General features: G+C 35.1%; 3 protein-coding genes across 4 annotated transcripts; 1 reads left to right on the plus strand and 2 right to left on the minus strand.

The window, feature by feature from the left end:
* Nucleotides 1-203: 203 nt before the first annotated feature.
* On the minus strand, nucleotides 204-2,065 carry LOC140884192 (pentatricopeptide repeat-containing protein At4g25270, chloroplastic). Its single transcript, XM_073290870.1, has one exon. It carries the CDS (start codon nucleotides 1,954-1,956, stop codon nucleotides 400-402), a length of 1,557 nt encoding a protein of 518 aa, XP_073146971.1. The 5' UTR covers nucleotides 1,957-2,065; the 3' UTR covers nucleotides 204-399.
* A 1,796-nt stretch (nucleotides 2,066-3,861) lies between these two features.
* Nucleotides 3,862-10,131, minus strand: LOC140879469 (importin subunit alpha-4). Its single transcript, XM_073283172.1, has 10 exons — nucleotides 9,736-10,131; nucleotides 8,646-8,742; nucleotides 8,469-8,560; nucleotides 8,248-8,379; nucleotides 7,883-8,068; nucleotides 7,551-7,714; nucleotides 7,297-7,375; nucleotides 6,639-6,767; nucleotides 5,278-5,405; nucleotides 3,862-4,609 (listed from the first exon to the last, which is right to left on the minus strand). Exons 1-10 carry the CDS (start codon nucleotides 9,973-9,975, stop codon nucleotides 4,231-4,233), a joined length of 1,626 nt encoding a protein of 541 aa, XP_073139273.1. The 5' UTR covers nucleotides 9,976-10,131; the 3' UTR covers nucleotides 3,862-4,230.
* A 959-nt stretch (nucleotides 10,132-11,090) lies between these two features.
* LOC140882726 (rhodanese-like domain-containing protein 6) lies at nucleotides 11,091-18,678 on the plus strand. Of its 2 annotated transcripts, none has more exons than XM_073288897.1 (9): nucleotides 11,091-11,366; nucleotides 11,501-11,662; nucleotides 12,872-12,977; nucleotides 13,364-13,559; nucleotides 14,188-14,269; nucleotides 15,360-15,442; nucleotides 16,149-16,281; nucleotides 16,576-16,741; nucleotides 17,836-18,678. In XM_073288897.1, the coding sequence occupies exons 1-9, from the start codon at nucleotides 11,175-11,177 to the stop codon at nucleotides 18,570-18,572; spliced, it is 1,857 nt and encodes a 618-aa protein (XP_073144998.1). In that variant the 5' UTR covers nucleotides 11,091-11,174; the 3' UTR covers nucleotides 18,573-18,678. The 2 variants fall into 2 exon arrangements, with proteins under 2 accessions (XP_073144998.1, XP_073144999.1); XM_073288898.1 differs by having other exon boundaries at nucleotides 11,234-11,366; nucleotides 12,915-12,977.
* Nucleotides 18,679-26,000: the final 7,322 nt, after the last annotated feature.

Below are 26,000 nucleotides of genomic sequence, written 5' to 3' on the forward strand. Positions count from 1 at the left end.
AAATTCGACATGGTGATGTCAAATGGTTAACGAGTGTTTTTTATCAATATCCTGGCTATATTGATAGTTGGGCGATTATTTATTCGCACTTGGATAGCGTAATCTGATGTGATACCTCGCCATTAAGAACGCTTCTAGTAGACAAGGCCTCATAAAAGAGTAGCCACTATGAAATTCAAAAACTTTCTGGAACTGCATAAATAAATTATAATTTTTTTCCTAACTTGCAGGACACTAAAATACTTACAATATGTCCTAATCAAGGCTTCTAAACTATCAATTCTCTTATAAGTATAAATTCACTTGAATTTTAAATCGTTATTATCATTCCTCGACAATCAACAGCTTTACAAGCTCCTTCTACGTTTTAGTCCACAACTACCTTGATGCCTTCACAACTCAGAAGTTCAGTCCTCGTTCAATCATCGCAACTTTTATTCGATCGACGTCCTCGTTACGACCTGCATTTCGATAAATCTTCATCAAGAGTTCAAAATTATTCTCCCCATCTGGCTCCAACTCAAACATACGTTTCGCAGCTATCTCTCCTATATTAATGTTGCCATGAACATAACAAGCATAAAGCAATGCACCCCATACAGTTGGCCCAGCCTCGAACACCATTTTACTGGTTATAAACTTGTATGCTTCGTCGATCAACCCCGCCTTTCCATAAAGATTCACCATACACCCACAGTGCTCCATACTTGGGCTCAAACGAACCCCCTCCGTCATCAAAACAAACAACTCTTCCCCATCTTTCACCAATCCCAAATGAGCACAAGCAGATAACAGTGAAACAAATGTGATTGAATCTGGTGAGGCCTCACCAGATTTCATCATGCGTTTGAAGTACTCAAGAGCTTGGGGATCCTTCGAGTGGGCTGAAATTATTGAGTTCCATGAGACTACATCCCTCTCAGGCATACACTCGAATAACCATCTTGCTTGGTTTAATTTATCCTGGTTCGAGTAAAAAAGGATCAAAGAGTTACCTACGGATAAATTCCACTCCATCCCTCTTCGAATAATCCATCCATGTACTTGTGCCCCGATTATGTAGGGAGAAATGCTACTCAAAACAGATGACAAGGTAACAGAGTCAGGTTCACCGCTTCTGGACACCATCCACCGAAAGATATCACATGCTTCGGTTTCAAGATTGTGCTTGAAGTACCCAATAATCATAGTATTCCAAGAGACCAAGTCCTTATCCTTAATTCGATCAAACACGTGCCGGGCCTTGACAATGTCACCACATTTGGCATACATATCAGCAAGAGAATTCAGCACAAACGTGTCATTGCCAAGCCCGATTCTGATCACATGCCGATGAATCTCTTCACCAACTTGAATCATACCAATTCCTCCACAAGCTTTCAACACCCGCGGAAAAGTGTACTCATCAGGCTCCACGTCCTCTTCCACCATCTGAAAGTACAATGCCAGCGCATCTTCATAGAAACCCATCTCGACATAGCCAGAAATGAGCGAATTCCACGGAAAAGCCGACGTATTTCGGTCACTCATGTGATCGAACATTTCGTGTGCTTTTTCCACATACCCATTACTAGCATACAATCGGATAAGCTTTGATGAAATTCCGACATTCTTACTCAAAAGCTTAAGAGGAATGAGATTATGAACTTTAATACCTAGATCAATAGCTTTCAATTGGGCACAGGTTTCAAGAAGCGACGCATAAATTTGAGGATCCTCGATTATAATGCCAGTCTTCACAGAGGCTTCTAGTTTTTCGATGACAGTTTCCAGGGCCTGGATTTTGGAACGGGGCGTGATATTTTGGTGGATTAAGAGTGGGGTTGGCGCTGATTTTGGGAAATGGAGTTTTGGTTTAGGATTTTGGTAGATTTGAATTTGCTTATGCTGTTTCTTCTTTCTTGCGCTGCATGAGAAGCTTGGGCATGAAAATGGCAGCTGCAAGCAAAGCTTCATACTTTGCTGCTGTACTTGAGCAACAGGCAACAAACGTAGGCTCCTGAATTGTCCTCGCAAAATTCATGTCAAGTCTCTGTTAACAAACATGCAAAGCCTGGAAGAGCTTCTCAATTTGTCGAAGAAGATAAGCCACTTTTGGTGGGCTGTGATTTGGGCCAATTTAAGGCATTTGATCGGCCCAAATCATAATTTCTGAATTGCTGAAGATAAGCTAAATTTGGGCTCTGACTTCGCCCAATTTATGTTATTTTGTTCGGCCCAGACCACATCTCTGCTATGCTGAAGCAAAGCCAATTTTGTTCTGTGATTCAGCCCAACTTAGAATGTTTTGTTCGGCCCGGCCTAAAAATTCTGCTGTGCTGAAGATAAGCCAATTTTGGGCTGTGACATTTAAAGTATCTTGTTCGGGGCAGCCCACAACCCAAATCAGCTCGGTCCAGGCCATAATTTTCGCCATGCCTATTTTAGGATCCATTTGGCCCAATTTGAGGTTTTGCTCAGAGCCAGCCCACAGTTTCCGCTATCCGGACGACGAGCCGATTTTGGTCTGTGATTTGGCCCAATTTAAGGTATTTTGTTCGGGCCCGGCCGATCATTTCTGGGATCCCAAAGAAAAGCGAATTTTGGGTTATGGACAAATCAGGATATTTTGTTCGGGCCAGCCCAAACTGCTACGCTTAAGACAAACAAATTTAGGCTCTGATTTGGCTCAATTCGAGGTCTTTTGTTCAGGGCCAACCCAAAGTTTCTGCTGTCCGGAAGATAAGCTAATTTTGGTCTATGATTTTGGCCCAATTAAAGGTACTTCGTTCGAGACCTGCCCTCAATATCTGATATCCCGAAGAGCCATAAGGCTGTGATTTGCCTCAATTTATGTATTTTGTTCGGCCCAGACCACAAGAAACTTGGCCCAACTTAGAATATTTTGTTCGGGCCAACCCATACTTTTGTCATATGCTGAAGACAAGCTGAATTTGGGCTCTCTTTGGCCCAACCTGAGGTATTTTTCTCAGAGCAAGCCCAAAAATTCTTCTATCCCAAAGATGAGCCGATTTTGTTTTGTAATTTTGGCCCAATTTAAGGTATTTTGTTCGGGGCCGACCGATAATTTCTGATATCCCGAATATAAGCTAATTTTGGGCTGTGATTTGGCCCAACTTAAGATATTTTGTTCGGTCCACATACCATAAATTCTGAAGACAAGCCAATTTGGGCTCCAAAAGGCCTAACTTCAGCATACAGAAATTCCCGGACTTACCCTATATTGGGCCAAACCACAACCCAAAATTGGCTTATCATCAGCGTAACAGAAATTTTAGGCTGGCTCGAATAAAGTACCTTCAATTGGGTCATATCACAACCCAAATTTAGCTTATGTTCAGTATATAACAGAAATTGTTGGCTGGCCCCAATAAAATTACATTAAATTGGGTCAATATCACAGCCCAAAATTAGCTTATTATTATTATTATTATTATTATTATTATCTTATTATTATTATTATTATTATTATTATTATTTTTTTTTTTTTTTTGGAAAAGAAAATTGGCTTTTCTTTTTTTTTCTTTTTTTTTTACTAAGGGGTTGGGGTTAGTGCGCATAGAACCCAAGACCTCTCCCCCAATTGTGGGAGAGGTGATGCCATTTTGACCAAGAGATCATTGGCAAAAAAATTGGCTTATTATCTTGACATAGCAGAAACTGTGTAATACCCTGAAAAGGCCATATTCGTCTATTTACCATCTAATGAAGTCATAAGATATGTCATGCCAAGAAACCAAAATGGAGAACACGAAATATTGCATTTATTTTTTATCAATAAATTCATACGAAAAACTAGATGTCACAAAAATATAGTTTTGGTGTATTTTGCTCCCTGATTGTTGCCTAAACCTAAGCACGATAATGTCTGTAAATATTTAACTAGAGTACTTTCAAATACATCAATAAATGTCAAATATGAATAAATTTTACAGATTCTGTGAACCTGCTATCATTTCCATGAAAAAACACGGTTCACAGCGACACTTATATATATCACCATATAGTCTAAAGACTCAACACGACTTAAAATCATAATTACAGCGCCAAAAATCCAGAAACAATTTTTTCTCTGTAATGTAGAGATAAAAGAAGATATTATATAAATTCAAAGCTTAAACTTCCAAAAACCAGGATGATTGGCAACAAGTAACAGACACCAAAGACTAGATAACTTCAAGAATAAAATAAGACCTGAAACAGAAAGCAGATCGGATCCCAGAAAACCATTCAGCCGAATTTGAAGCCGCCTGTAGGAATATTTGGCTGATTATCGCCAAAGTTGAAACCTTGATGATTTCCATCTACATTATTAACAAGATTTTGATCGTCTTCTTCTTCAGCCCAGTACTTCTCCAAAATTTTCACTGCCTTTTCATATATTTCCGTGTTGTCATGGCTCTGAAGATTTTCTATTTTGTCTAGCCCTTCACAATCATCAATCATTTGTGCATATATATTGATTCCATCATTCAAACCATTTTCTTTATCTGTCTCACCTACCTTCAAAATGTTTTCAAGGCCCTCCAGGCACACGGTGATGATCCTTGGGTCCGGACATATTAAGAGATCGCACAGTGGCTTGATGCAACCTTGGCTCGCCAAGAATCTGCAACAGTAGTATCATGTCAGAATCCATTTTGCTCAAACATGTTTACATGGTATGATTATAACTTCATGGTATGCAAGCCAAATCCTAAGAATTCTAGAAACGATAACTTGGAGAAAAGGAAAGGTATCAAGAGGGGGAGAAGATAAATTAGGCGGGGATAGAAGGTGAAGGAAATTCGTTCTTTGTTTTTACTAGCTTGCACTAGGGGCAAGGAGCGCGAGTGCATTCGTCTTGTAAAATATCCTTCAAGGATGAGATATTTCTCAGATTATAGTCCTATTCAATCAATCTATTTTCCTTTTCTATTAGTGAAAATTTGCAGAATTAATGGTGTTAGGAGATCTAGATCCTAACAGGGCCATACACAAACCTGATTGGTAGAAAATAAATATCGATAAAAATGTTCAAGAAGTTGTTGGTGACTACAGAATTCAAACAGTATCAGACCTGATTGGATTTGATATCAAGAACAAATTGCGTCTACCAGATCTTTGTGAACTTTTTTTTTAAAAAAAATCTGGTAACTATCATTTCCGTTTTCTCAAAACATTGAAGAAATGATGATTGAAATTTTATTCAACTTCCTCTTGAATTGAATTATAGAGTTACAATTAGTTTTTGTACTACTGATATCACATAGAGTTGAGAGGAAATCACCACAATACCTAATCTGCTCATAAGATCCACCAGAGGTGGCATTTGATATTGCCCATGCAGCCTCTTTCTTAATTTCAAACTCTGCATGTTGGAGAAGTTGCACCAAGGGAAGAAGGATATTAGCCTCAATGACAGCCTGTTACAAAGAAATTCAACAAAATAATGAAAGAAATGCTCCCAAACAAACACACCAAAAGTATCTCCACACAACTTATAGTTCACAGGAAGAAAGACACCACTGACATCATCTTCTACTACCTTTTTCTATGAACTGACATTTGCTGACTCATTCAGCTTACTTGTCCCATCTTAACAAAAAAAATGATCAGCCATCACTTCAAACTAGCAAGCTACTGGCTAAGCTTGTAACCTTTTGGATGATGTGAAACTGAGGCCTTCAAAATTTTTTAACTGAATGCAGAATGATAATCTATTACAACGATACTCACCTAAGCTACCAATCTGACTGCAGCTATTATGATGCTAGCCTTGAATGGCAAATGAAGATCCTAAATGGGTCAATACAGAGTATAGATCTCCAGTGATAAGGCAAATAAAAAACAGCATTAAAAAATGTGACCTAGGAGTCGATCGCGTGTGTGTTACAAATTCACAAAGTTCACCCAAACCAAAAATCTCAGGCAGCTTAACTTTCATATTCTTTTTCGGAAGAGGGCTATGAAAAATGGATGGATTTATTGAAAGAAAATCCCGTTCAAGACAGAGGCTTTAACAGAAAAATTTTCAAAAGCAAAAAGGCTTCTTAAAACAGACATTTATCTCACATATATCTAAAGCGTCCGACAAGCGTCCACTTTTCTACTCTGAACTATTAAGGTAGTCATAAAAACTTGAAACCCAGTCTTCCAATTACTTTCTTGCATCTGATTTAGATACCTTTCCTTTATGGAGATTGATAATTTTACCTAGGCTTGCCATTACATTCAGTGTCATAGAGCATCTTATTCTAATCAAAACTTCTGCTCACGTGTACACTTGAAAAATATATGCATTAGTTTCCCTGTATCTTCTAGTTTACAATATAATTTATCCAACATTCAGCATATCAGCCACATTTAGGATAAAACTTCCAACACTTGCTCCATATAACATGGCAGCAAGACTAACACAAGTCTTGTAGACATTCCATCTAACCTTAAAAAGAGTAAGTCAACCACGGAAACTCTACGAAATAAAAATAAATGGAAAAGAAAAGAAAGAAAACAGAAATGAAGATAGAAGGATAAATGCGAGCTAATAGTGACCATCCATTTTATGTTTATTTGATCAAACTAGTGGTGAACAATTCACTTTAAGTATTCAGCAATATATGATTACACCAAAACAAGAAAGAGAAAACTTAGTCTACCTGTATTTGAGCTTTATTTCCAGCAGTGATATTGGAAATTGTCCAGCAAGCTTCCTTTTTAATGCTTTTCTTGTGATTTTGTGTGAGAAGTTGGTAGAGAATCGGGAGAACTTGGTTTTCAATTACAAACTGTAGCAATAAACAAAAAACAATGTGAAGTGATAAAAAAGAACAAAATGGTGATGACAAGATGTTTTTATGCTCTATCAGCCACAACTGATTCCCAGAATTTATCTCAATCGGGTGTTCCCGCGTGTGTAGTGTGTACGCTTCTGTGCATGTGTTTTTGTCCTGTTACTACTTCCAGACTTTATCCTCGTCACATAAAAGAGTAAAGAAATAACAATGCATAATCAGATTCCGGATATGGACATTGCACATATATAACATTTAGCCCTCAAACAAACCACATCGAGTTGAATTTTCAGATGGATGAAATTATCAAATTTTTCACATTTTTTCAATATCAATCCCTTTGGAGGGAAACACTAACAAGAAAAGGACAAGTCAATTAAAACCAATAAACATACAACTGTGCCATGGGAATCTCGAAGAAAAACTATTTATCATATGAGAAATTCATTTCAAACAGATTTCCAGATATCTTGTATCAATAAAGGGAACATCACCAAAGAACAGACAATATGTATCATAATACCTGTGTCTGACCATCATCACCAGTGACAATATTCCCCACAGTTCGAAGTGCAGGTACAAGAACAGTAGGCGATGGATGGCTTCATTTAAACAAAATTTCATCAGCAGCATAAGATGCAAACATTTTAACATTCCTTTAGCATTAGTAGGGAGGAAATCTGAATGGAATCTAGAGAGGGAAACATGACAAGAAGACAGGAAAGGGAAGGAAGAAATGTAAATATTAAAATTCCTGTAATGAGAATAGTAACATACAGTAAAAGCTCCACAAGTCGGGGACAGACACCTGCCTCAAGAACAGCTTGAATTTTATCGTTTGTTCCATCAGAAAGATAAGAAAGAGCCCAACAGGCATCAGTCAAGACCTCCTCGTCGTTCAAGTGAATAAGTTGTCTAAGAACGGGCAAGGCAGGCTTCACCTGATCAAGTTTCCAAAAAACAAACCATTTGTCACGACTCACAATAAATTACCCACTAAAACAAATTAAGAACACCACATAATCAACCTTAGCATTTTTCCAGTAGCTTGAGGCCAAACCAATTGAAAAGATCAGACATTCGTAAATCGTAATGAATTTGCCTCATACCTGCTCAAACGGTGTGGGTGGCTTCCCACGACAGAAATTAGACAATGTCCAGGTAGCATTTCTCAGCATGGAAAGCTTTGAATTATCATTCAACTGAGCTAGCAAAGGCACAAGGGCACCATATTCAAGGACAAGATCCCTGCAGGTTGGAGAATCACCTGCAACATTACCCAGAGCCCAGACTGCCTGCTCGATAAATATCATTAGGCAAATACATTAGCCATGCTAAGTGATAACTAACAAATATCAATATAATCACAAATGCCACAAGATCGAAGGTTATTGGAAATCATACATTAAAATTCCACCAGAATACAATACAAAAGTCCCAAGTAACAATCCCTCGGTGAGGGCCAAGAAACTACCTGCTCACGGACATCATCACTGGTAGAACCAAGAAGGTGCACAAATTTAGGAACAGCACCATGTTCAATAACAACCCTTGTATGCTCTGACGTCCCAGAAGCAACATTTGTCAAAGCCCATGCAGCTTCAAACTGCAATGTGGAAAAAAGTTCTTCATAACGTACAGAAAAAAAGTACTATGTAGAAAACATTAAATGATGAATTCTCATGGAGAACTCACTTGAAGCTGAGGCAGGTCATTCCTGTCAAGGAACTCGACAAACCTAGGGATAACCCCAGATTTAATCACCTCATCAATTGGAGGACTTCGCTCTGCAAAGTTAGGAAATTAAATACGATGCAATAAAAGGATACAAACCAAATTATTCAAATTTTAAACTTTATGAAACAACAATACCAATTGATAGGAGCTTTCTAAATTGTGTGGTTGCCTCCACTTGAGCAGCAGGATCATCAGACCATACTCCTTGGACCATCAGAGGAATACTTTCCAACTGTCAAAACAAATTGATTGTGAACACTACAAAAGTAGTGCTAGCAGCTTTGATTTGAGATTAAAGATTAATCGAAAAATCTAATTAAAACAACAAAGTGGGACGGAGACCCAGTTGTACGCTCCCTTCCTTCTAGGAACACCACTGGTTAGAGGTTACTAGATCTGTGTCAAGACAATATGTATATAGAATATGGCAACCAAAGGCAAACAATATTCAGACCCTCATCTGAGAAGCATAACTCCTATTTTGCACAGAAAATTATTTTAAGAAACCAGAAAGTAGAAGTCTGCTTAAGTAACATTCAATCGAAATATAACAAAAATAAATGGGCCGAGAGGGATCAAATATCAATTACATTTTCAGATGAAACAAAAAAAATCCTCTGATACCGTTCTACAATGACAAAAATCATCTTCACATGGCCACAACAATTTTTGTAACCCACAAAGACTTGGACCCCAAAAATAAACACTAAAAATTATACACACAGAACAAAATTAACTTCCAAAAATGTAGAAAAAAGATTAATAAATTGTAAATTTTGATATGAATCATCCTCAGATACATTTCTACTCAAATCAATCATCAGACTAGATCCCTAAATGGAACCTGTTAATGCCTCTTCATCAACACTTCAGGTTATCCTGCATCAATGTCCAACATTTGAAAAAACGACAAACAAATTTCCTGGTCATTTGTGGACTAACAACCTCCCAAATCAGAGATCAAGGCTTTTTCAGCCCATAAACCCCATATCCAACTCAATCCAATGAAAATTTAGACTAACACTCATTCTTGTTTTGAAAATAAACTAAAATACATTTCTCGCAAGGTCAGCTGAAAATCAGAAAGCATGCTCTGGAACCCGATCTCTATCCCTGCCGGTAAATGAAACAAAGATAGATAGATCGGGAACCGCCGAATCAATCCATAACTAAAGTACAACGATTTACAAAAAAACAGTGACTAAAATGAAGCGCGATAAGTCACCTTTTTCTCGATTGCCGCCGAGGATTGGGAAGGATCGAGAGGAAAGAGATTTTGATGCTGTTGGGGGAGACTTCCATTGGGAAGACCCTCGCGCCGCTTCTTGAGAAGATTATCTTCCCGCTTGTTCTTCCTGATCTCCACCAGATTATCCTCCCTCCGACGCCGAGCCTCCTCCGCGTCGACTCCGATTTTGTAGGTTTTCTTCCGCACATCTGCCCTGCTACCCGGACGCAACGACATTATCGCTTATTTCTAGATGAATCGCAGTCCTCCTCTTCCTCCTCTCACTCGAGTGTATGCAAATTGTTGGAGGAAGCAGCAGAGAACGGAGTGAGATCGTGAAAAATGGGGAGAATTAAGAAAAGGTAACGCTGTGGGGACCACACCCATGGGCGGCGGGCTCTGGACTCCACCTCAATTACCCGAACCAATACCGGGTCGAATGTGACCCGGATTATATCCAATGAATGAACAATTAATTTTACTAGTTACTTATTACGATAAATTTGTGGAAATGATCATAAATCGAATCATTTGGAATTTCCATCGACAGTTAACCTGAATTAGGAATTTTTTTATTTTTTAACCTTATCTTACCTAGATGCAACAAAGTGTGATAAAATGATAAAAAATTTGATTTGTATAAGATAAAATAAAATCTATTATTCTTTGTATCGTACACCTAATCAGATATAGCTAACAAAAATCAATTAGCTTAGCAAAGAATTTGAGTTTCCATAACTTGAGCTCAATGTCAACACAAGATAAATCATTTGTGTTAGCATGATATAATTTTCCAACCTTTTACTCGAAACCAATTCATCACATAATTCAGAAAAAAAAAATGATACTTCAAAAAATAATATTTATACATAATATACAATACTAAGCCTCAGTTTGGTACGGGTGATGTGATAAATAATATATAAATAAGTAATATAATGTAATAAAAAATAAATAAGAAAAGATAGTGGATATTTGATTTGATTGATATATTATAGTTTATTTGATTTGATTGATTAAATTTTATATAAAAATGATAAATTACCATATTATCCTTTTATTAATAATAAAAAATATAAGTAATATTATTTATTAAGAGTAATATAGTAATTTCAATTCAATGATTTGATTGATGTAAGATAAATAATTAATGATTTGATTGATGTGAAATTATAATTAATAGATGGATAAATAATATGTTGAGAAGAACGTGTGATTAGACAGTCTAATTTTATACATAGATTATTAATAACGATATCAAACGGAGCCTAAATATATTATATAATTTTATGCATTTGCAACGTTTGTGAGGAATTAATTAATTATGCTAATTATTATGACGGACGGTGGGGTTTGCACAATTGCGCCGTTAACATATTAATTTCCGGCGGCATTTCTCCAAAATCCCCAAACTGTAAAACCTCTGAGAAAAATCAATGGCGGAAGCCTGCATCCCAAACCGTGTAGAAAATGAACAGGAGAATGAACAACACTACGGCGTTTTATTGTACTATAAATATACAGATATTCCCGACCTTCAAAACCTCTTCGATTTTTACCAATCAAACTGTTCTTCACTCTCTCTTTTCGGACGCGTTCGTCTCTCTGCTCACGGAGTGAATGTCACGGTAATTGCTGGTTTCATTTCATTCATTTTTTCGACCTTACCCCCAAAAAGGCGTGCCTTTTCCACCTTTATTTTTATTTTGCTGGGTGTGTATATAACGCGAGAATCGATATGCTTCATATGTATGTTGCCTAGGTTGGTGGGAAACTGAAGGCGTTAAAGAGACACATTGAGGCTGTGAAATTGTTTGATTTGTTTGAAGGGACGGATTTCAAGCTCGCATCTTGCATTGAGCCGACCAACGATCGAGTCGCAGTTGAATGTGGATTCACTTCCCTCTCTATCCGGATAGTCAAGGTCCAATTTTGGTTGGTTTAATAGTTAATGGATGCATAATTTTTAATTATTTTTTTCTAATTCCAAAATCACGAATTACCAAGAAATTTTGTTTCAGCTTCCATTAATTTGAAACCGTTATTTTAGCACTCAATTGTTTGTGTTTGGCCATTCAGGCGCTTTTTAATAACGTGTAAATCTTGCTTAATGTTGTCTGCTCTCTTTCTAATAGTGGCTCTCAATAGAGTGGAAAATTTTGGGATTAACCTTGGTTAAACTTTGTTTTTGAAAAATAAACCTCAAGTATATTTGAATACATTTTTAGGCCATAAGGGTGAGAGCTCAAATTCAGAATACTCAAATTTATTGGCCTCATTGTATACTGCCTCTACTGCAGAGGCAGAGGCAGAGGCAGAGGCGATAGGGTGGCATAACATTGTGTACCCATTGAAAAGACCTTCCATTATAGATGGCATTTCACTTAAATTTATTCGTCACTTGCTCCTTAATCCGATCTGTAATATGTATATAGACCACATTTTTCTCGCCAAAACCAAAAGTTAGCTTTATTGGTAAAATAACATCGTAAATTTATTGGTCACTTCATAGTTCATTGTGCAATCAATCTAGTATCGTAATGTTATTTACCTCGTGAGAAACCGATGTTTATGGCAGCCCAAAGAAGGCAAATGTCATGACCGATGATTGCTTGGTTTGTTAACAACACGGGGGGGAAATTAAATTAGTTGGGAGAAGTGAGTCTATACTGGTTTGGAATTTGAACGGGCTGCAGTATATGAGAGACTGTTTTGTGAAGTGTTTAGATGCTCCTGTTAGGGGATTGACGGTAGCATACACAAACAATTCATGGTCAATCTTTTATTTTCCTATCCTAAAAATTTGTCCGTAGGGTTGTCTTTCAGAGAGTTTATTCTTCTTCAACGAAGAGATAAGGTACACCTTTTAGGGATGGACATGCCTCCGGTCAACCGTTGGTCTTTTTATTCTTTTCATATCCAATAAAATTTTCTGGAGAAGCATTTTTGTGATGGTTGTGGATAACTCAGTGACAGGATTAGATGCAATGGTAGGTTAACAATCACTAGTCAAATACCGTTATGGTTGGCCTTTTTATATTTCTTTATCATTGAAATCTATGCATGCTTCATCATTTCTTAAATGCCCAGTCCCCCCATATTTAAGCTGAAACAGGTTTTGAATTGTCTGTAGGAATTAGTGACGTTTTGTTCTCATCCCTTGTTGAACTCTCCAGAAATTTCAAATGCTGGAAGGCATCTCTCTGCAGCTGAATTTCATTCTATGCTCCAAAATACTGGTATTTTTTCTTTAGCTTCATGAACTTAATTGTTTTCGAGTTATTTGCATTTCGTGACTTACAATTTTTTGAGTTATATGTCATTTAGTATTATTAATTTGAGTGTTAGTCAATGAAATCCAATCCTGGATATATTCCTGGAAAATTGTCAGTGTTCCATGGATGTTTTTCTATGTTTTACGTCGTTTCTGAGATGTAAGCATGTGGTCCATACGCCATTTTGATTGATTTATGGATAAGAATTTTGAGTCACTTAATTGGTCTCTCTAAATAATTAGATAATGTGGGAGTTTGTCCATCATTGGAGGCTTGATTTAGAGGATGGTAATTGATGCAATACTGAAATCTATTTGACCATACCTTTCATATTTGATTTGTTTCGGCAGGAAAATGCCTGGAGAAGAGTCCTGGTTCTGATAATAAGATGATTCTGTTAGATGCAAGAAACTTGTATGAGACAAGAATTGGCAAGTTTGATCTGCCAGCTGTGAAAACTTTGGATCCAGAAATTAGACAATATAGTGATCTTCCAACTTGGATAGATGAAAATTCTGAGCAATTGCGAGGGAACAATATCCTTATGTGAGTGAGTACTTTGCTGAAGTAGAGCATGTAGCTTGAGCCAAGAATCCTGTATAGTTCACTTTACCTGTAATGCTTGTACTTTATCTACTATATGAGATATGAGATTGTGGTCACTAAACCATATAGAAACTAATTTTTTTTAATTATTGGCTTTCTGGTATACAGGAATTGTTTTTTTTTTTAAACCTTGCATTGGTACATTGCATGAATCAGTGATTATTTCTTACCACATTGCTGTAGATTCTACATGATGATGAACTTGTATAAATTTGTACCAACTGATGCTTGTACTTTACTATCCTTTGTGATTGTCAACTCCAGTTTTGAGATTTTGGGTCTGTGGCTATATTTTCAATCCATTTTTAGTTCTTAATTTGAGTGACTTGAAAATACTTAAGTTGTAATTTTCATTTTCCCGAAATATCTTGATTTGGAATTTCATTACTACGTTCATGGTATACACTACACGTGATCCTACTGAAACTCTGGTTATCGACTACTTTTATCATCACCGAAGTCAACAATCTTTTGTGTTCCGCCATTTCTAATTTCTTTTAATATTCAATCCTCCCAATTCCATTACACCATCTTTTGATACCAATTGATTTTTAATCGTCATTTGCAGGTATTGCACTGGAGGAATAAGATGTGAAATGGCGTCAGCATATATCAAATCCAAAGGTGCTGGTTTTGAAAATGTTTTTCAGGTATAGTTTTTCACCCTAGTTTTAATCATTATAAATTTTGAGTTTTTTGTCTCCTCTGAATACTGGAATGAGCTTCTAGACTAGTGGCAATGAGCTTGTATTGACGTGAAATAATTATGCTATTCAGCCTATTCTGCTATTGCTAGAATATGTAAAAATTTCTTTGTTTTTTAGCTCCACCTCGTTCCGTGTCCTTCCAAAATATGGAGTTGGTGGCTGGATAATAATTGAGTTGAATAGTTATAAATTATAATTACCTATGGATTTTATATAACTGCAATACCTGAATGAAAAGATGGTCTAAAGGAAAGGTCATAAGTTTAGTTACTAGGAGTTTTAGGAGCAGTCATTGCGAGGGAACTGCTAGATTGTGTGATCTCCAACTTCTTGTGCCACTGTCTATTACATAGTGATTGCAACATGGTTTCGGAGATCAGCTTTGTGGTTTTAAAAATCATTATTATCAAGTGTAGTTTTTGATCGAGCGGCGAGTTTTCTGTCCTTAAGAATCATTTGTCAATGATAATAATCTTCGCTATTATTAACACCTTTTGATGTTGTCATGTGTCACTGTGGGGCATGCCTCTACATTTATTGTCTCATGTCTCAGCATTTCCTGTTTGAAGTTTCATGCTTATCTTCTAGCTAAGGGATAGGGTGATTGAGGGAACTTGCTTAGTAGGCTGTCAGGTTCTGTAATGTGTTAATAGATAGAATCTCTGTTTCTTTGTCGTTGTTGGAGGAAAAGTCGTTTATTCTAGAGACAAAATATTTACTATAATAACTGTTTGCTTGTACTTAGCAGTCATTGTTTCTTATAAAAAAAAAAGTATCTTTGCAGTTTTTCCTATTCGACATGGGAGGCAATGAAATTTAAGTTGTTTACTTATGTCTTGCTATATTGCTTCAAGTTTGATAGATGCTCATCGTTTGTTGCCTTATCCGGGGTGGTTTCTTTGAAGAGATTCCTGATTGTATCCTTCGCTTCGTTCCTATGTCTTTTGGTGTATTTTATTTCAAATATTCTCCAAGAAGCAGGGAAGTTGCTTAATATGCCTCAACTTGATGCTTGTTTAACATTGTTTTTCAGTTATATGGTGGAATTCAGAGATATTTGGAACAGTTTCCAGATGGTGGTTTTTTCAGGGGGAAAAATTTTGTTTTTGATCATCGGTATATCTTTTTCATTACATTTGTTCCATCAATCCGACATATTGTATATAATTATATAATATAATATAAATAAAAAAGGGCCATTTGTATTTTATATATTGCTTATTTGAAGAAAAGATTCTAAATTTGATGCTTGCTTTGAAAAAAGTTCTGGTTGCTAGATATCTTTTTGTCAAATTTAACTTTGTTTTCTTGGTGTCTTTAAAAATTTTAAACTGTTAATTAGGATTACATCATCCACTTTTTCAATTGTAGAGAATTGTTCTTTCAGATGTAATTTGATTTTGTTTCTTCCTTTTGTATTCCGTTGTGCTCTTTCTCAAACTTTACGCAATTGTGTAAATTCAGCACCACAAAATAGCTATTTTTTCTGTTGAAGCAAAATTAAACTGGAAATCACTTTAAATATAAAGCTAATATCCCCTTCTTTTTGTTTATTCATTAACTTTGGCCAGTTTATGAGAAGCATTATGGCCCCGTTTGGTTTCAAAAGTCAGGCCAAAAAAGCACTTTTTAAAGTACTTTTCAGTTAACAAGGTGTTTGGTTGACCAAAAAAGTGCTTAAATAAGCACTTTTTTAAGTCAAAATTAGAGCTTTTTTAAAAGCCAAAAATTGTAGCTTTTAAAAGCACTTATTTTAAAAAATCTCTACAAAATCCAAACGGGCTCTATATCTCATATTAATATTTTCGTCTATTTATTTCAGTGTTTCAGTTGGGAGCTCGGACGCTAACATCTTGGGAACTTGTCTTCTTTGTGGTGCTTCACATGATGATTACACGTCACGCAGCCGGTGCAGTCACTGCAGAATGCTTGTGTTGATCTGTGATTGTTGTCGGGTATGCCCTATTAAGAATACTTGAACACTTGATGAACTGCATATATTAACTCATCGGTTTAGGGCATGCAGTCATGTGACTCTGGTGTGATTATCCGTATTCCTTTGTTCCAGTTTTTTCATAATATTGAAATTTATGAATTGAGATAGAGGCTTGAGAGTAAAAGAGAAAAAAAGCTTATCTTGCAAAGTTGTCAATATTTACCATCACGTCCGAAGTACATCTTTAGGTATTAGAATACCACTTGTTTTGGTTGGAATGGAGCAAATGTAATTTTTATCAACTATTGTTCAGGAAAGGAGTTCGGTGTACACGTGTGAACTCTGCCAGGGAAGTGAGAAGCCCATTTCAATTTCCTTAGTAGATGATACGTCAGAAAAAATATCTCACACAGTGGTACATGAAGTTAAACTCAACCTAGATGAGGCCTTGCATTCTCCTCTTCTATCATGGAGGAAAGGTGAGGTCTGTATGCTTTTGCATTCTCGTATTTGCTTGTATTTTCTACATATTCTTGTCCCTTTCAGCTGTATAATTTTAGTAGTAATGTTTCAATAACCTTTAGACAAAGGTTCTTAATAAAATTTTAAATTGCAGAAAGTTAATGAGAAAAGCACAGCATTCACATAATATGATTTATGCATCTAAAAGTATGGTGGGAGAAATCAAGCCCAATTCAATAAAAACAAATTCATATCAAAGATATTTTGTAATTTCAGTGAGTTGAATTTTTGTTTTAGCATATAATCTTCAAGTTGAACATAGAAACATCGATTTAATGCGCGTTCTTCCAAGTAAAAATGTTTTGAGGAAACTCTTTCTTCATGGTATATCTGATAACAGAAATAAAAAGTAGATACCTGTACCACTGAGAATGGGTTTCATAATTGTATTGGATAGTTATATTAAGATCATGGGAAGTTCAAATTGATTATTGCAATCATGAGCAACACAAGTAGATCTCCAGAATTATTTAACTTTGAAGCAAAAATATCAAGGAAACTCTCCCATGCAAAAGCAGGGAGCTGAGAGCCGGAGCCACTTACTAAATGTTAATATGTTATTGAACAACAAACAATTTTCAAATTGTACCTACAAGAGGACAGAGAGATCATGCGAGGTTTGACTAAGCGAATTTTTCATACAATAAAGCGAAAATAGCGATTCCTGCTATGTGTTTGTAACGTAGGATAGGGAAGAGACACACAACAAGGATTTACATGTTTTGACCACAAGGCCTACAACAGTGGGACATATTGCATGTTTCTTCCTTTTATATGGGTGGGAGAGTGTCTCCTGGTTGTATATGATAAAAAAAAAAAAAAAAAAAAATCCACTCTTACTAGATGGCAATAAAATTACATAAAAGCTCTGACTACAACATATCATTTTTTAATACTTTTAGTAGTCCTCATAATTTATGTATTTTAGTTTAATAAAATACACCATCTGATCACTTTGACCCAAAAGGCATTGTCACCCCATCTAGTTATTTTCCTTTCTTCTTTACTCGTGTTCGCATAGCTCATTTGTATGCTGGTGCAAATTGTGCAGAACAAGATTCAACCGCTAAAAAGACATCAAGGAAACTTCGAATTTTATGCTTGCATGGCTTCCGGCAGAACGCTTCCAGCTTCAAAGGAAGAACAGCATCACTGTCCAAGAAACTCAAGAACATAACTGAATTTGTTTTTGTTGATGCCCCACACGAACTACCTTTCATTTACCAACCTCCTGTAGCCAACCAACCTCCTGAATGTCCATCCTTCAAGATGTCCAACCAAAAGTTTGCATGGCTCGTTGCACCAGATCATGCTAAAGAAACTGATAATGAGTGGAAGATGGCTAATATTCCATTTGACCCCCTACAGTACCAGCAGCAAACGGAGGGATCTGAGAAATCCTTCAATTATCTGAAAACCCTATTTTCTCAAGCTGGACCCTTTGATGGGATTCTGGGATTTTCACAAGGGGCAGCAATGGCTGCATTAGTCTGTGCAAATCAAGGGATATTAAAAGGTGAAATAGATTTTAGATTTGTGATATTGTGCTCCGGATTTGCTGTTAACATGGGCGACTATGCTGAGGGATCGATAACTTGTCCATCACTTCATATTTTTGGTAGCAAAGAGGGCAAGGACAGACAGATAGATTGCGAAGCTAGCAAGCATCTAGCTTCCTTGTTTGACAACAGCAATTCTACCATCATCGAACATGACCTTGGTCATATAATTCCCACCAGATCTCCATACATTGATGATATCAAAGATTTTCTTCAACGATTTCTGTGACTTTACCATGTCCACCATCATGAGATGCTGATGTGATCAGCTTGGGGACATCATTCATGTAACTCTCTTTCTTTAGAAGTCTAATGGCTATGTTTGACCTCTTTGGAAGGCTCACAAATAATATATTTGATATTTTTAAAAAAAAATTCTCTAGAAACAATAAATACGTAAATAATTCTATTGAGTACAAATTTTTGGAAAAATGATAAGTAGAAACAACTCGAAAACAAAATCAAGCTCGACAAATTCATGTGCATTTTGGCACGTTTTGGTGCGAATAGTGTGAGATTCAACATTGCTGCACCACAAGTTTTCTACCGCAAATATATGTTCAGTTAATTCTTATATTTGCAAATATGAGAAAAGTTGGTTGTAGGTCAAGGTCTGATTCGAAACAAGTAGAGTGACTAATACGTACATATGTAATGAGATGCCGGATTTGTGTTTCAACCAAAATCGCAAAAGTTATTTAAATGTGAAAATAGCATTTAGTTAACTTATATTAATCATCGGTAGGCTACAATTAATATGAAAGGAAAATAGAAATCTTGATTAGAGATTTTAGGCTTCCTACGTGTTGAAATTGGGGCGGTTTAGGGGAAAAATACTTGCCGGATTTGTATTTGTTTTATGGCATGGGTCCCAATCTGGACGAAATCGAATTCTTTAGGGAGAATTGTAACTTAGTTACACGTGATAAAAAAACACAACCGTAAGTATATTATTTGGTTCCTAAAAATGTCTTTGCATTATTTAGCGAGTTTATTGTAGAGATCCTTGTAATTTTTATGGGATTGTTTCGTTACGCGGGACCTTTTAACGATTTATTTACGAGATTATTATTTTATTATTTTAAATATAAAAAACTTAAAGTATTTAAGTTTGTCATTTTGAATGTTGAAAGCCTAGTTCGTTATTTTCTTAGCACCATCAGCTTCAGAAGAAACGCATATGAGTTTCAAAAAAACAAAAAGAAAAAAGAAAAGAAAAAATAAACTCATATAATAATAATAATAATTAATGAAAGAATAATTCGTATCACACATATATTGCTACAAGAAGTCAACAACAATTAGGTGACACCACAAGTTAGGCTACTTTCTTCTCGCCTGCCAACTTTAAAATTTAGCAAACTTTCTGTACTTTAATTTGGAATTTTTTTTTAAAAAAAATAAGTAAATAAATTGGAAGTCGAACTTACCGGGAGAAAATTACATTTGTTTATCCTATATATTTGCGTCTTTGTGATTTTGCGTCTTTGTGGTTTTGTCTATTATATTGACAAATTTTTATGTTTTATTGGGTAATTTTAGTTATTTTTCTAATGTTACGTTGATTTGTGTAGTGTCATCATATTTTTAATGAAAAAAATGAGTGAAATTATCAAAAACTGAAAAATATAAAACGAGAACTTAAATTTGATAATATATATGACCAAAATCGCAAATAAACAAACACGCGGATAAAAAATGCATTTTCCCCAACTTATATATTTGGTAAAAAAAAAATTGGTTCACAAACTTTTCCTATTTCGGATTTTGGTTCTCCAATTTTCGAACATTGGTTTTGGTGCAATAAAATTTTTTTCCTTTTTGACCTTGGGTCTTAGTGTTAATATGGCACTGGAAAATATGTATTTGTCCAATGTCGCGCGAAATTGGATCGAAATAGTTGAAAATTAAAAGTAGGTGTATCAAAGTCAATGTAACGCCCCAGATTCGAAGACTATCCCCACTATATCAAGATGGATATTTTTCAGCGTGATTATGTCCTCACTCACACGCATCTTGAAAAAATTTCTAGGTGATCACTCATCCTCAAATTGCCTCAAGTCAAGCATGTTTATCTTTGGAGTTCTTATGTGATGAATTCCCGAAAAGAAAAATGCAATTTTTTTATATGAGTAGTACATATCAAATCTTTTGTACCTCTCGTTTCGATGTGAATCTGTTCATTCATGTCACCCGTCACTTATGCTTTGGTGGATTTTCCATCTTTCAGGTATTAACCACACATATTGCGGACCATGTACCGCTCTAAAACATTTGGCTTTGGGTGACACATGTCCATCAACTTCCACTTGGTTCGTCCCCGAACCACGCCGTACTAGAAGAGACCAAGCTCTGATACCCACCGAAACTTTCCAGGGGGTCACACATCCTAGAATTGCCCTTTGGAGTTCTTATGTGATGAGCTTCCAAAAAAAAACATCTTCTTGATATGAGTAATACATATCAAATCTTTTGTACCTCTCATTCCGATGTGAGATCGGTTCATTCATGCAAGCCATCGCCCATTCATTGGTGGCATTTTCATATTTCATGTATTAAACACCCATATTGCAGACCATGTATCGCCTTAAGACATTTGGCTTTGGGTGACACAATCAAACTTTTAAAACTTAATGTACCAGAACTCAAAAAATTAGATAAATTAGTAAACCAACAAATTATTTGCTCTTGTATGTACGTGTGCATGTATAATTAAATTCAATGTTTTTCATTTAAAACACGATAATTTTTGGAAAATATTAGAGGTACAACAAATATTGTGTACAACGATATTTACAAATAATATCGTCAGATTTTGCTATTTTATCGCGAGATTTTATATTTAATGTATCGTGAGATTTTGATAAATTAAATTCTTGTATTGAATTTTTTGTTGTTGTAAGTTTTGGTGTACAAATTTCGTTGTACATGTATCATCACTCTAATTTTTTTCCCTCAAATTGTGTCAACCATTAATATTCAGGATTAATAGTCGACGATTGATTTCTACATGTTTCACCAAATATACCTGTAGAAATTACTATATTTGAAACTATTATTCAATATTAGGTAGCGACCTAAATTTTTACATGTTATATATGTCATATTTTATAAATGAAAATTAATTAAATTTCAAATAACCTTTGGGTTTTTGAAAAATAAATAACCTTTAGATTTCTAAAAGGTTAATAAATTTAGGTTTTTGAAAGGTCAATAATGCTTGAGTTTCTGAAAGGTTAATAACCTTTCTGAAAGGTCAAATAACATTTGATATGTTGAAAGGACACTGACCCTTGGCATACTGAAGGGTCATTTTCCTATAAACACTTGACCTCGTTTCAAAATTTACAACTTTGGAAAACCAATTTTCACTCTATCTCTCTTCTCTCGGTTTCTGTCTGAGCTATTTCTTTCCAAGTCATGATAAAGTTCAGGTAATGTTCAGTTCGCCTGTATCGTACTTTGTGCTAATTTGTTGCAGGTATCATCGTTATATCCTGAAAAACTATCGTCTACAGTAAACCTCAAAACACCATAGGAGGAGACGAAAATGTTTTAGGGAAACTGTAATTTATTACAGGCCTCGGTTTGGTTTCGACTTCTTTATCTTTACAAGATTTATTATTCTATTGTATATTGTAATTGTAATACAGTCTCTTCCACATTCAAGTATTATTATACTCCCTTCTAATTCCCCCAACAAGAAATCTATTGGTGTGCGTGCATTTGTTAGTGCAGTAAAATCTGTCGAAATGTATTGCAGATTTTTTAATGTCCCAATCAATGGTCTATACCCCTTCTGTTTCGACGTCATGGATGTATATAGTAACTGTATTAGGCTCCTCCGCTCATTGATGGTGCCGATTTTTACAAATAAGATGTTATCTGTGACTACGGAGCTTTTATGTAAGACGTTATGTGGTATATAAAGACACATGGATTAAAAATGTCCACCATATGCACCGATCCCCTTAAACGCAATCTAATTACATTTTTTTATGAAATGTAAGACGTTATTGTATTATTTGAAAACATAAAATGGAATTTTTATCATTTATATTTGTATTTATTTTTTGTTTTTTTAATGAGAAATATATCATATCAACTTGAGTAAGACCATGAAATCAACCAAAGTGATCCAATAATTGAGTTCCGACAATCCAGTAATCGGCAAAAATGATTTCATATAAACCTTTTCTTGATCTTAAAATGATAAAATCGGTTGTTCTCTTGTTGCGACACTGATATTCAACAATAACATATTGTATTTTGAAATTTATATCGTTTTAGGGCTTCTACGATGTGCCAACCGATAATGAGATCAACGAATAAAGACTCTCATCGATATCATTATCTGCCAATTGTGGGACTAGTAAAAAAAAAGTGTAATGCGTGATTTCTTTATAGTGAAAAAATATGAAGGAGATGACTTTGGTTTTGAAGGCTTTGTGTCATTTGTCAAAGTCGTTTCAGTTCTCCAACCTATTTGTTGATGAGTTTTGGGCTACAATGAACTTCGAAACACCGTAGGAGGAGACGAAAATATTTTAAGAAAACTGTAATTTATTACATGCCTCAGTTTGGTTTCAAATTCTTTATCTTTACATGATTTACTATTGTATTGTATATTTTAATTGTAATACATGTCCTACCACATTCAAGTATTATTATACTACCTCCTAATTCCCCCAACAAGAAATCTGTTGTTGTGTGTACATTTTTTAGTGCAGTGTCATCCGTCAAAATTCATTGCAGATTTTTAAATGTCCCAATCAATGGTCTATACCCCTTCTGTTTTGACGTCATGGATGTATATGATAACTTGAATTCGGCTTCTCCGCTCATTGATGGTGCCGATTTTTGTAAATTATGTTATCCGTTACTACAGAGCTTTTATGGAAGAAATTATGTGGTTACTGTGGTATATGAAAACACATAGATTAAAACAAATCTACCATATGCACCGATCCCCTTGAACGTAATCTAATTGCGTTTTTAGATGAGAGGGTAAGTCGTTATTGTCTTATTTGTAAACATATAGTTGAATTTTGATAATTTATATTTGTCTTACTTTTTAAAAAAAAATAGGAAATATATCATGTCAACTTGAGTAAGACCATAAAATCAACGAGGTGATCCAATATTTGAGTTTCGAAAATCCAGTAATCGCAAATAATTTCATATCAACATGTTTTTTTTTATCTTAAAACGATAAACTCGATTGTTCTCTTGTTGTAACGCTAATATTCAACAATAACATATCGTCTTTCGAAATTTAATATTGTTTTAGAGCTTTTACGATAGATCAATCGATAATAAGATCAACGATATAAACAGAGACACTCATGTATACCATGATGTGCTAATTGTAGGACTAGTTAATTTTTTTTTTAAAAAAAGGTGTAATTTGTGATTTCTTTATAGTGCAAAATAATGAATAGGAAGACTTTGATTTTGAAGGTTTTGTGGCAATGTCGTTTCAGTTACCCAACTTATTTGTTGATGAGTTTTGGGGTCCAGTGAACCTCGAAACACTGTAGGAGGAGACGAAAATATTTTAAGGAAACTGTAATTTATTACAGGCCTCAATTTTGTTTCAAATTCTTTATCTTTTACTATTGTATATTGCAATTGTAATACAGGTTCTTTCATATTCAAGTATTATTATACTCCCTCATAATTCCCCCAACAAAATTTGTGTGTGTGCATTTGTTAATGCAGTGTCATCCGTTGAAATGCATTGCAGATTTTTTAATATCCCAATCAATGTTATATATCCCTTCTATTTTGACGTCATGGATGTATATGATAACTTGTATTCGGCTTCTCCGCTCATTGATGGCGCCAGTTTTTACAAAGCATGTTATCTGTGACTACAGAGCTTTTATGGAAGACATTATGTGATATATGACACATGAATTAAAAAAAGTTCACCATATGCACCGATCCACTTAAGCGCAATCTAATTGCATTTTTAGATGAGATGGTAAGCCGTTATTGCCTTATATATAAACATATATTTGAATTTTGATAATTTACATTTGTCTTTATATTTTTTTAAATAAATAGGAATGATATTATATCAACTTGGGTAAGACAATGAAATCAACGAGGTGATCCAGTATTTGCGTTCCGAAAATCTAGTAATCGGCAATTAATTTCATATCAACCTTTTTTTTATCATAAAATGATAAACTCGATTGTTCTTTTTTTGGGACGTTAATATTCAACAATAACATATTGTCTTTTGAAATTTATATTGTTTAAGAACTTTTACGATGGACCAACCGATAATGAGATCAACGATATAAACAGAGACGCTCCTGGATACCATTATCTGCTAATTGGGGGACTATTCAAAACATTAAAAAAAGGTGTAATGCGCGATTTCTTTATAGTGCAAAATAGTGAATATGAGGACTTTGGTTTTGAAGGTTTTGTGTAAATGTCGTTTCAAAAAAGTTCACCATACGCACCGATCCCCATGAACGCAATCTAATTGTATTTTTAGATGAGAGAGTAAGCGATGAACCAACCGATAATGAGATCAAAGATATAAACAGAGACGCTCATGAAAACCATTATGTGCTAATTATGGGACTAGTAAAAATAAAAAAAGAGGTGTAATGTGCGATTTCTTTATAGTGCAAAATAGTGAATATGAGGACTTTGTTTTGAAGGTTTTTTGGCAATGTCGTTTCAGGTTCCCAAACCTATTTGTTGATAAGTTTTGGGGCTTGTGAACTTCGAATCACCGTAGGAGGAGACGAAAATATTTTAATAAAACTGTAATTTATTATAGGCCTTATTTTGGTTTCAAACTCTTTATCTTTACAGTTATACTATTTTATTGTGTATTGCAATTATAATACATATCCTTCCACGTTCAATTAATATTGTACTTCCTCCTAATTCCCCAAATAAAAAATTTATTGGTGTGTGCATTTGTTAGTGCAGTGTCATCCGTCGATATGCATTGAATATTTTTTAATGTCCCAATCAATGGTCTATACCCCTTTTTTTTTCGACGTCATGGATGTATATGATAACTTGTATTCGGCTCCTTCGCTCATTGATGGTGCCAATTTTTACAAAGGATGTTATCTGAGATTATTGAGCTTTTATGGAAGACGTTATGTGGTATATGAAAACACAGGGATTAAAAAAAGTCCACCATATGCACCAATCTCCTTGAACGCAATCTAATTGCGTTTTTAGATGAGAGGGTAAGCCGTTATTGTCTTATTTGTAAACATATAGTTTAATTTTGATAATTTACATTTGTATTTTAAAAAAAAAAATAGGAAATATATTATATCAACTTGGGTAAGACAATGAAATCAACGAGATGATCCAGTATTTGTGTTCTGAAAATCTAGTAATCGGTAAATAATTTAAAATCATCCTTTTTTTATTATAAAACGATAAACTCGATTGTTCTTTTGTTGGGACATTAATATTCAACAATAACATATTGTATTTTAAAATTTATATTGTTTGAAAACTTTTACGATGGACTAACCGATAATGAGATCAACGATATAAACAGAGACGCTCCTGGATACCATTATGTGCTAATTGGGGGACTATTCAAAACATAAAAAAAGAGGTGTAATGCGCGATTTCTTTATAGTGCTAAATAGTGAATATGAGAACT

The sequence above is a fragment of the Henckelia pumila genome, chromosome 2, assembly GCF_033568475.1.
Source record: "Henckelia pumila isolate YLH828 chromosome 2, ASM3356847v2, whole genome shotgun sequence".
Lineage (NCBI taxonomy): Eukaryota > Viridiplantae > Streptophyta > Magnoliopsida > Lamiales > Gesneriaceae > Henckelia > Henckelia pumila.

Excerpts from the sequence above, each read along its gene's own strand:
- LOC140884192 (XM_073290870.1), bottom strand. The coding sequence starts at position 1,956 with ATGAAGCTTTGCTTGCAGCTGCCATTTTCATGCCCAAGCTTCTCATGC.
- LOC140879469 (XM_073283172.1), bottom strand. The coding sequence starts at position 9,975 with ATGTCGTTGCGTCCGGGTAGCAGGGCAGATGTGCGGAAGAAAACCTAC. Across the intron at positions 8,069-8,247 it reads GTGATGATGTCCGTGAGCAG|GCAGTCTGGGCTCTGGGTAA; the intron begins GTAGTTTCTTGG and ends TTTATCGAGCAG. Across the intron at positions 4,610-5,277 it reads GGATCTTATGAGCAGATTAG|ATTCTTGGCGAGCCAAGGTT; the intron begins GTATTGTGGTGA and ends CTACTGTTGCAG.
- LOC140882726 (XM_073288897.1), top strand. The coding sequence starts at position 11,175 with ATGGCGGAAGCCTGCATCCCAAACCGTGTAGAAAATGAACAGGAGAAT. Across the intron at positions 15,443-16,148 it reads AATTTTGTTTTTGATCATCG|TGTTTCAGTTGGGAGCTCGG; the intron begins GTATATCTTTTT and ends TATTTATTTCAG. Across the intron at positions 16,742-17,835 it reads TCTTCTATCATGGAGGAAAG|AACAAGATTCAACCGCTAAA; the intron begins GTGAGGTCTGTA and ends CAAATTGTGCAG.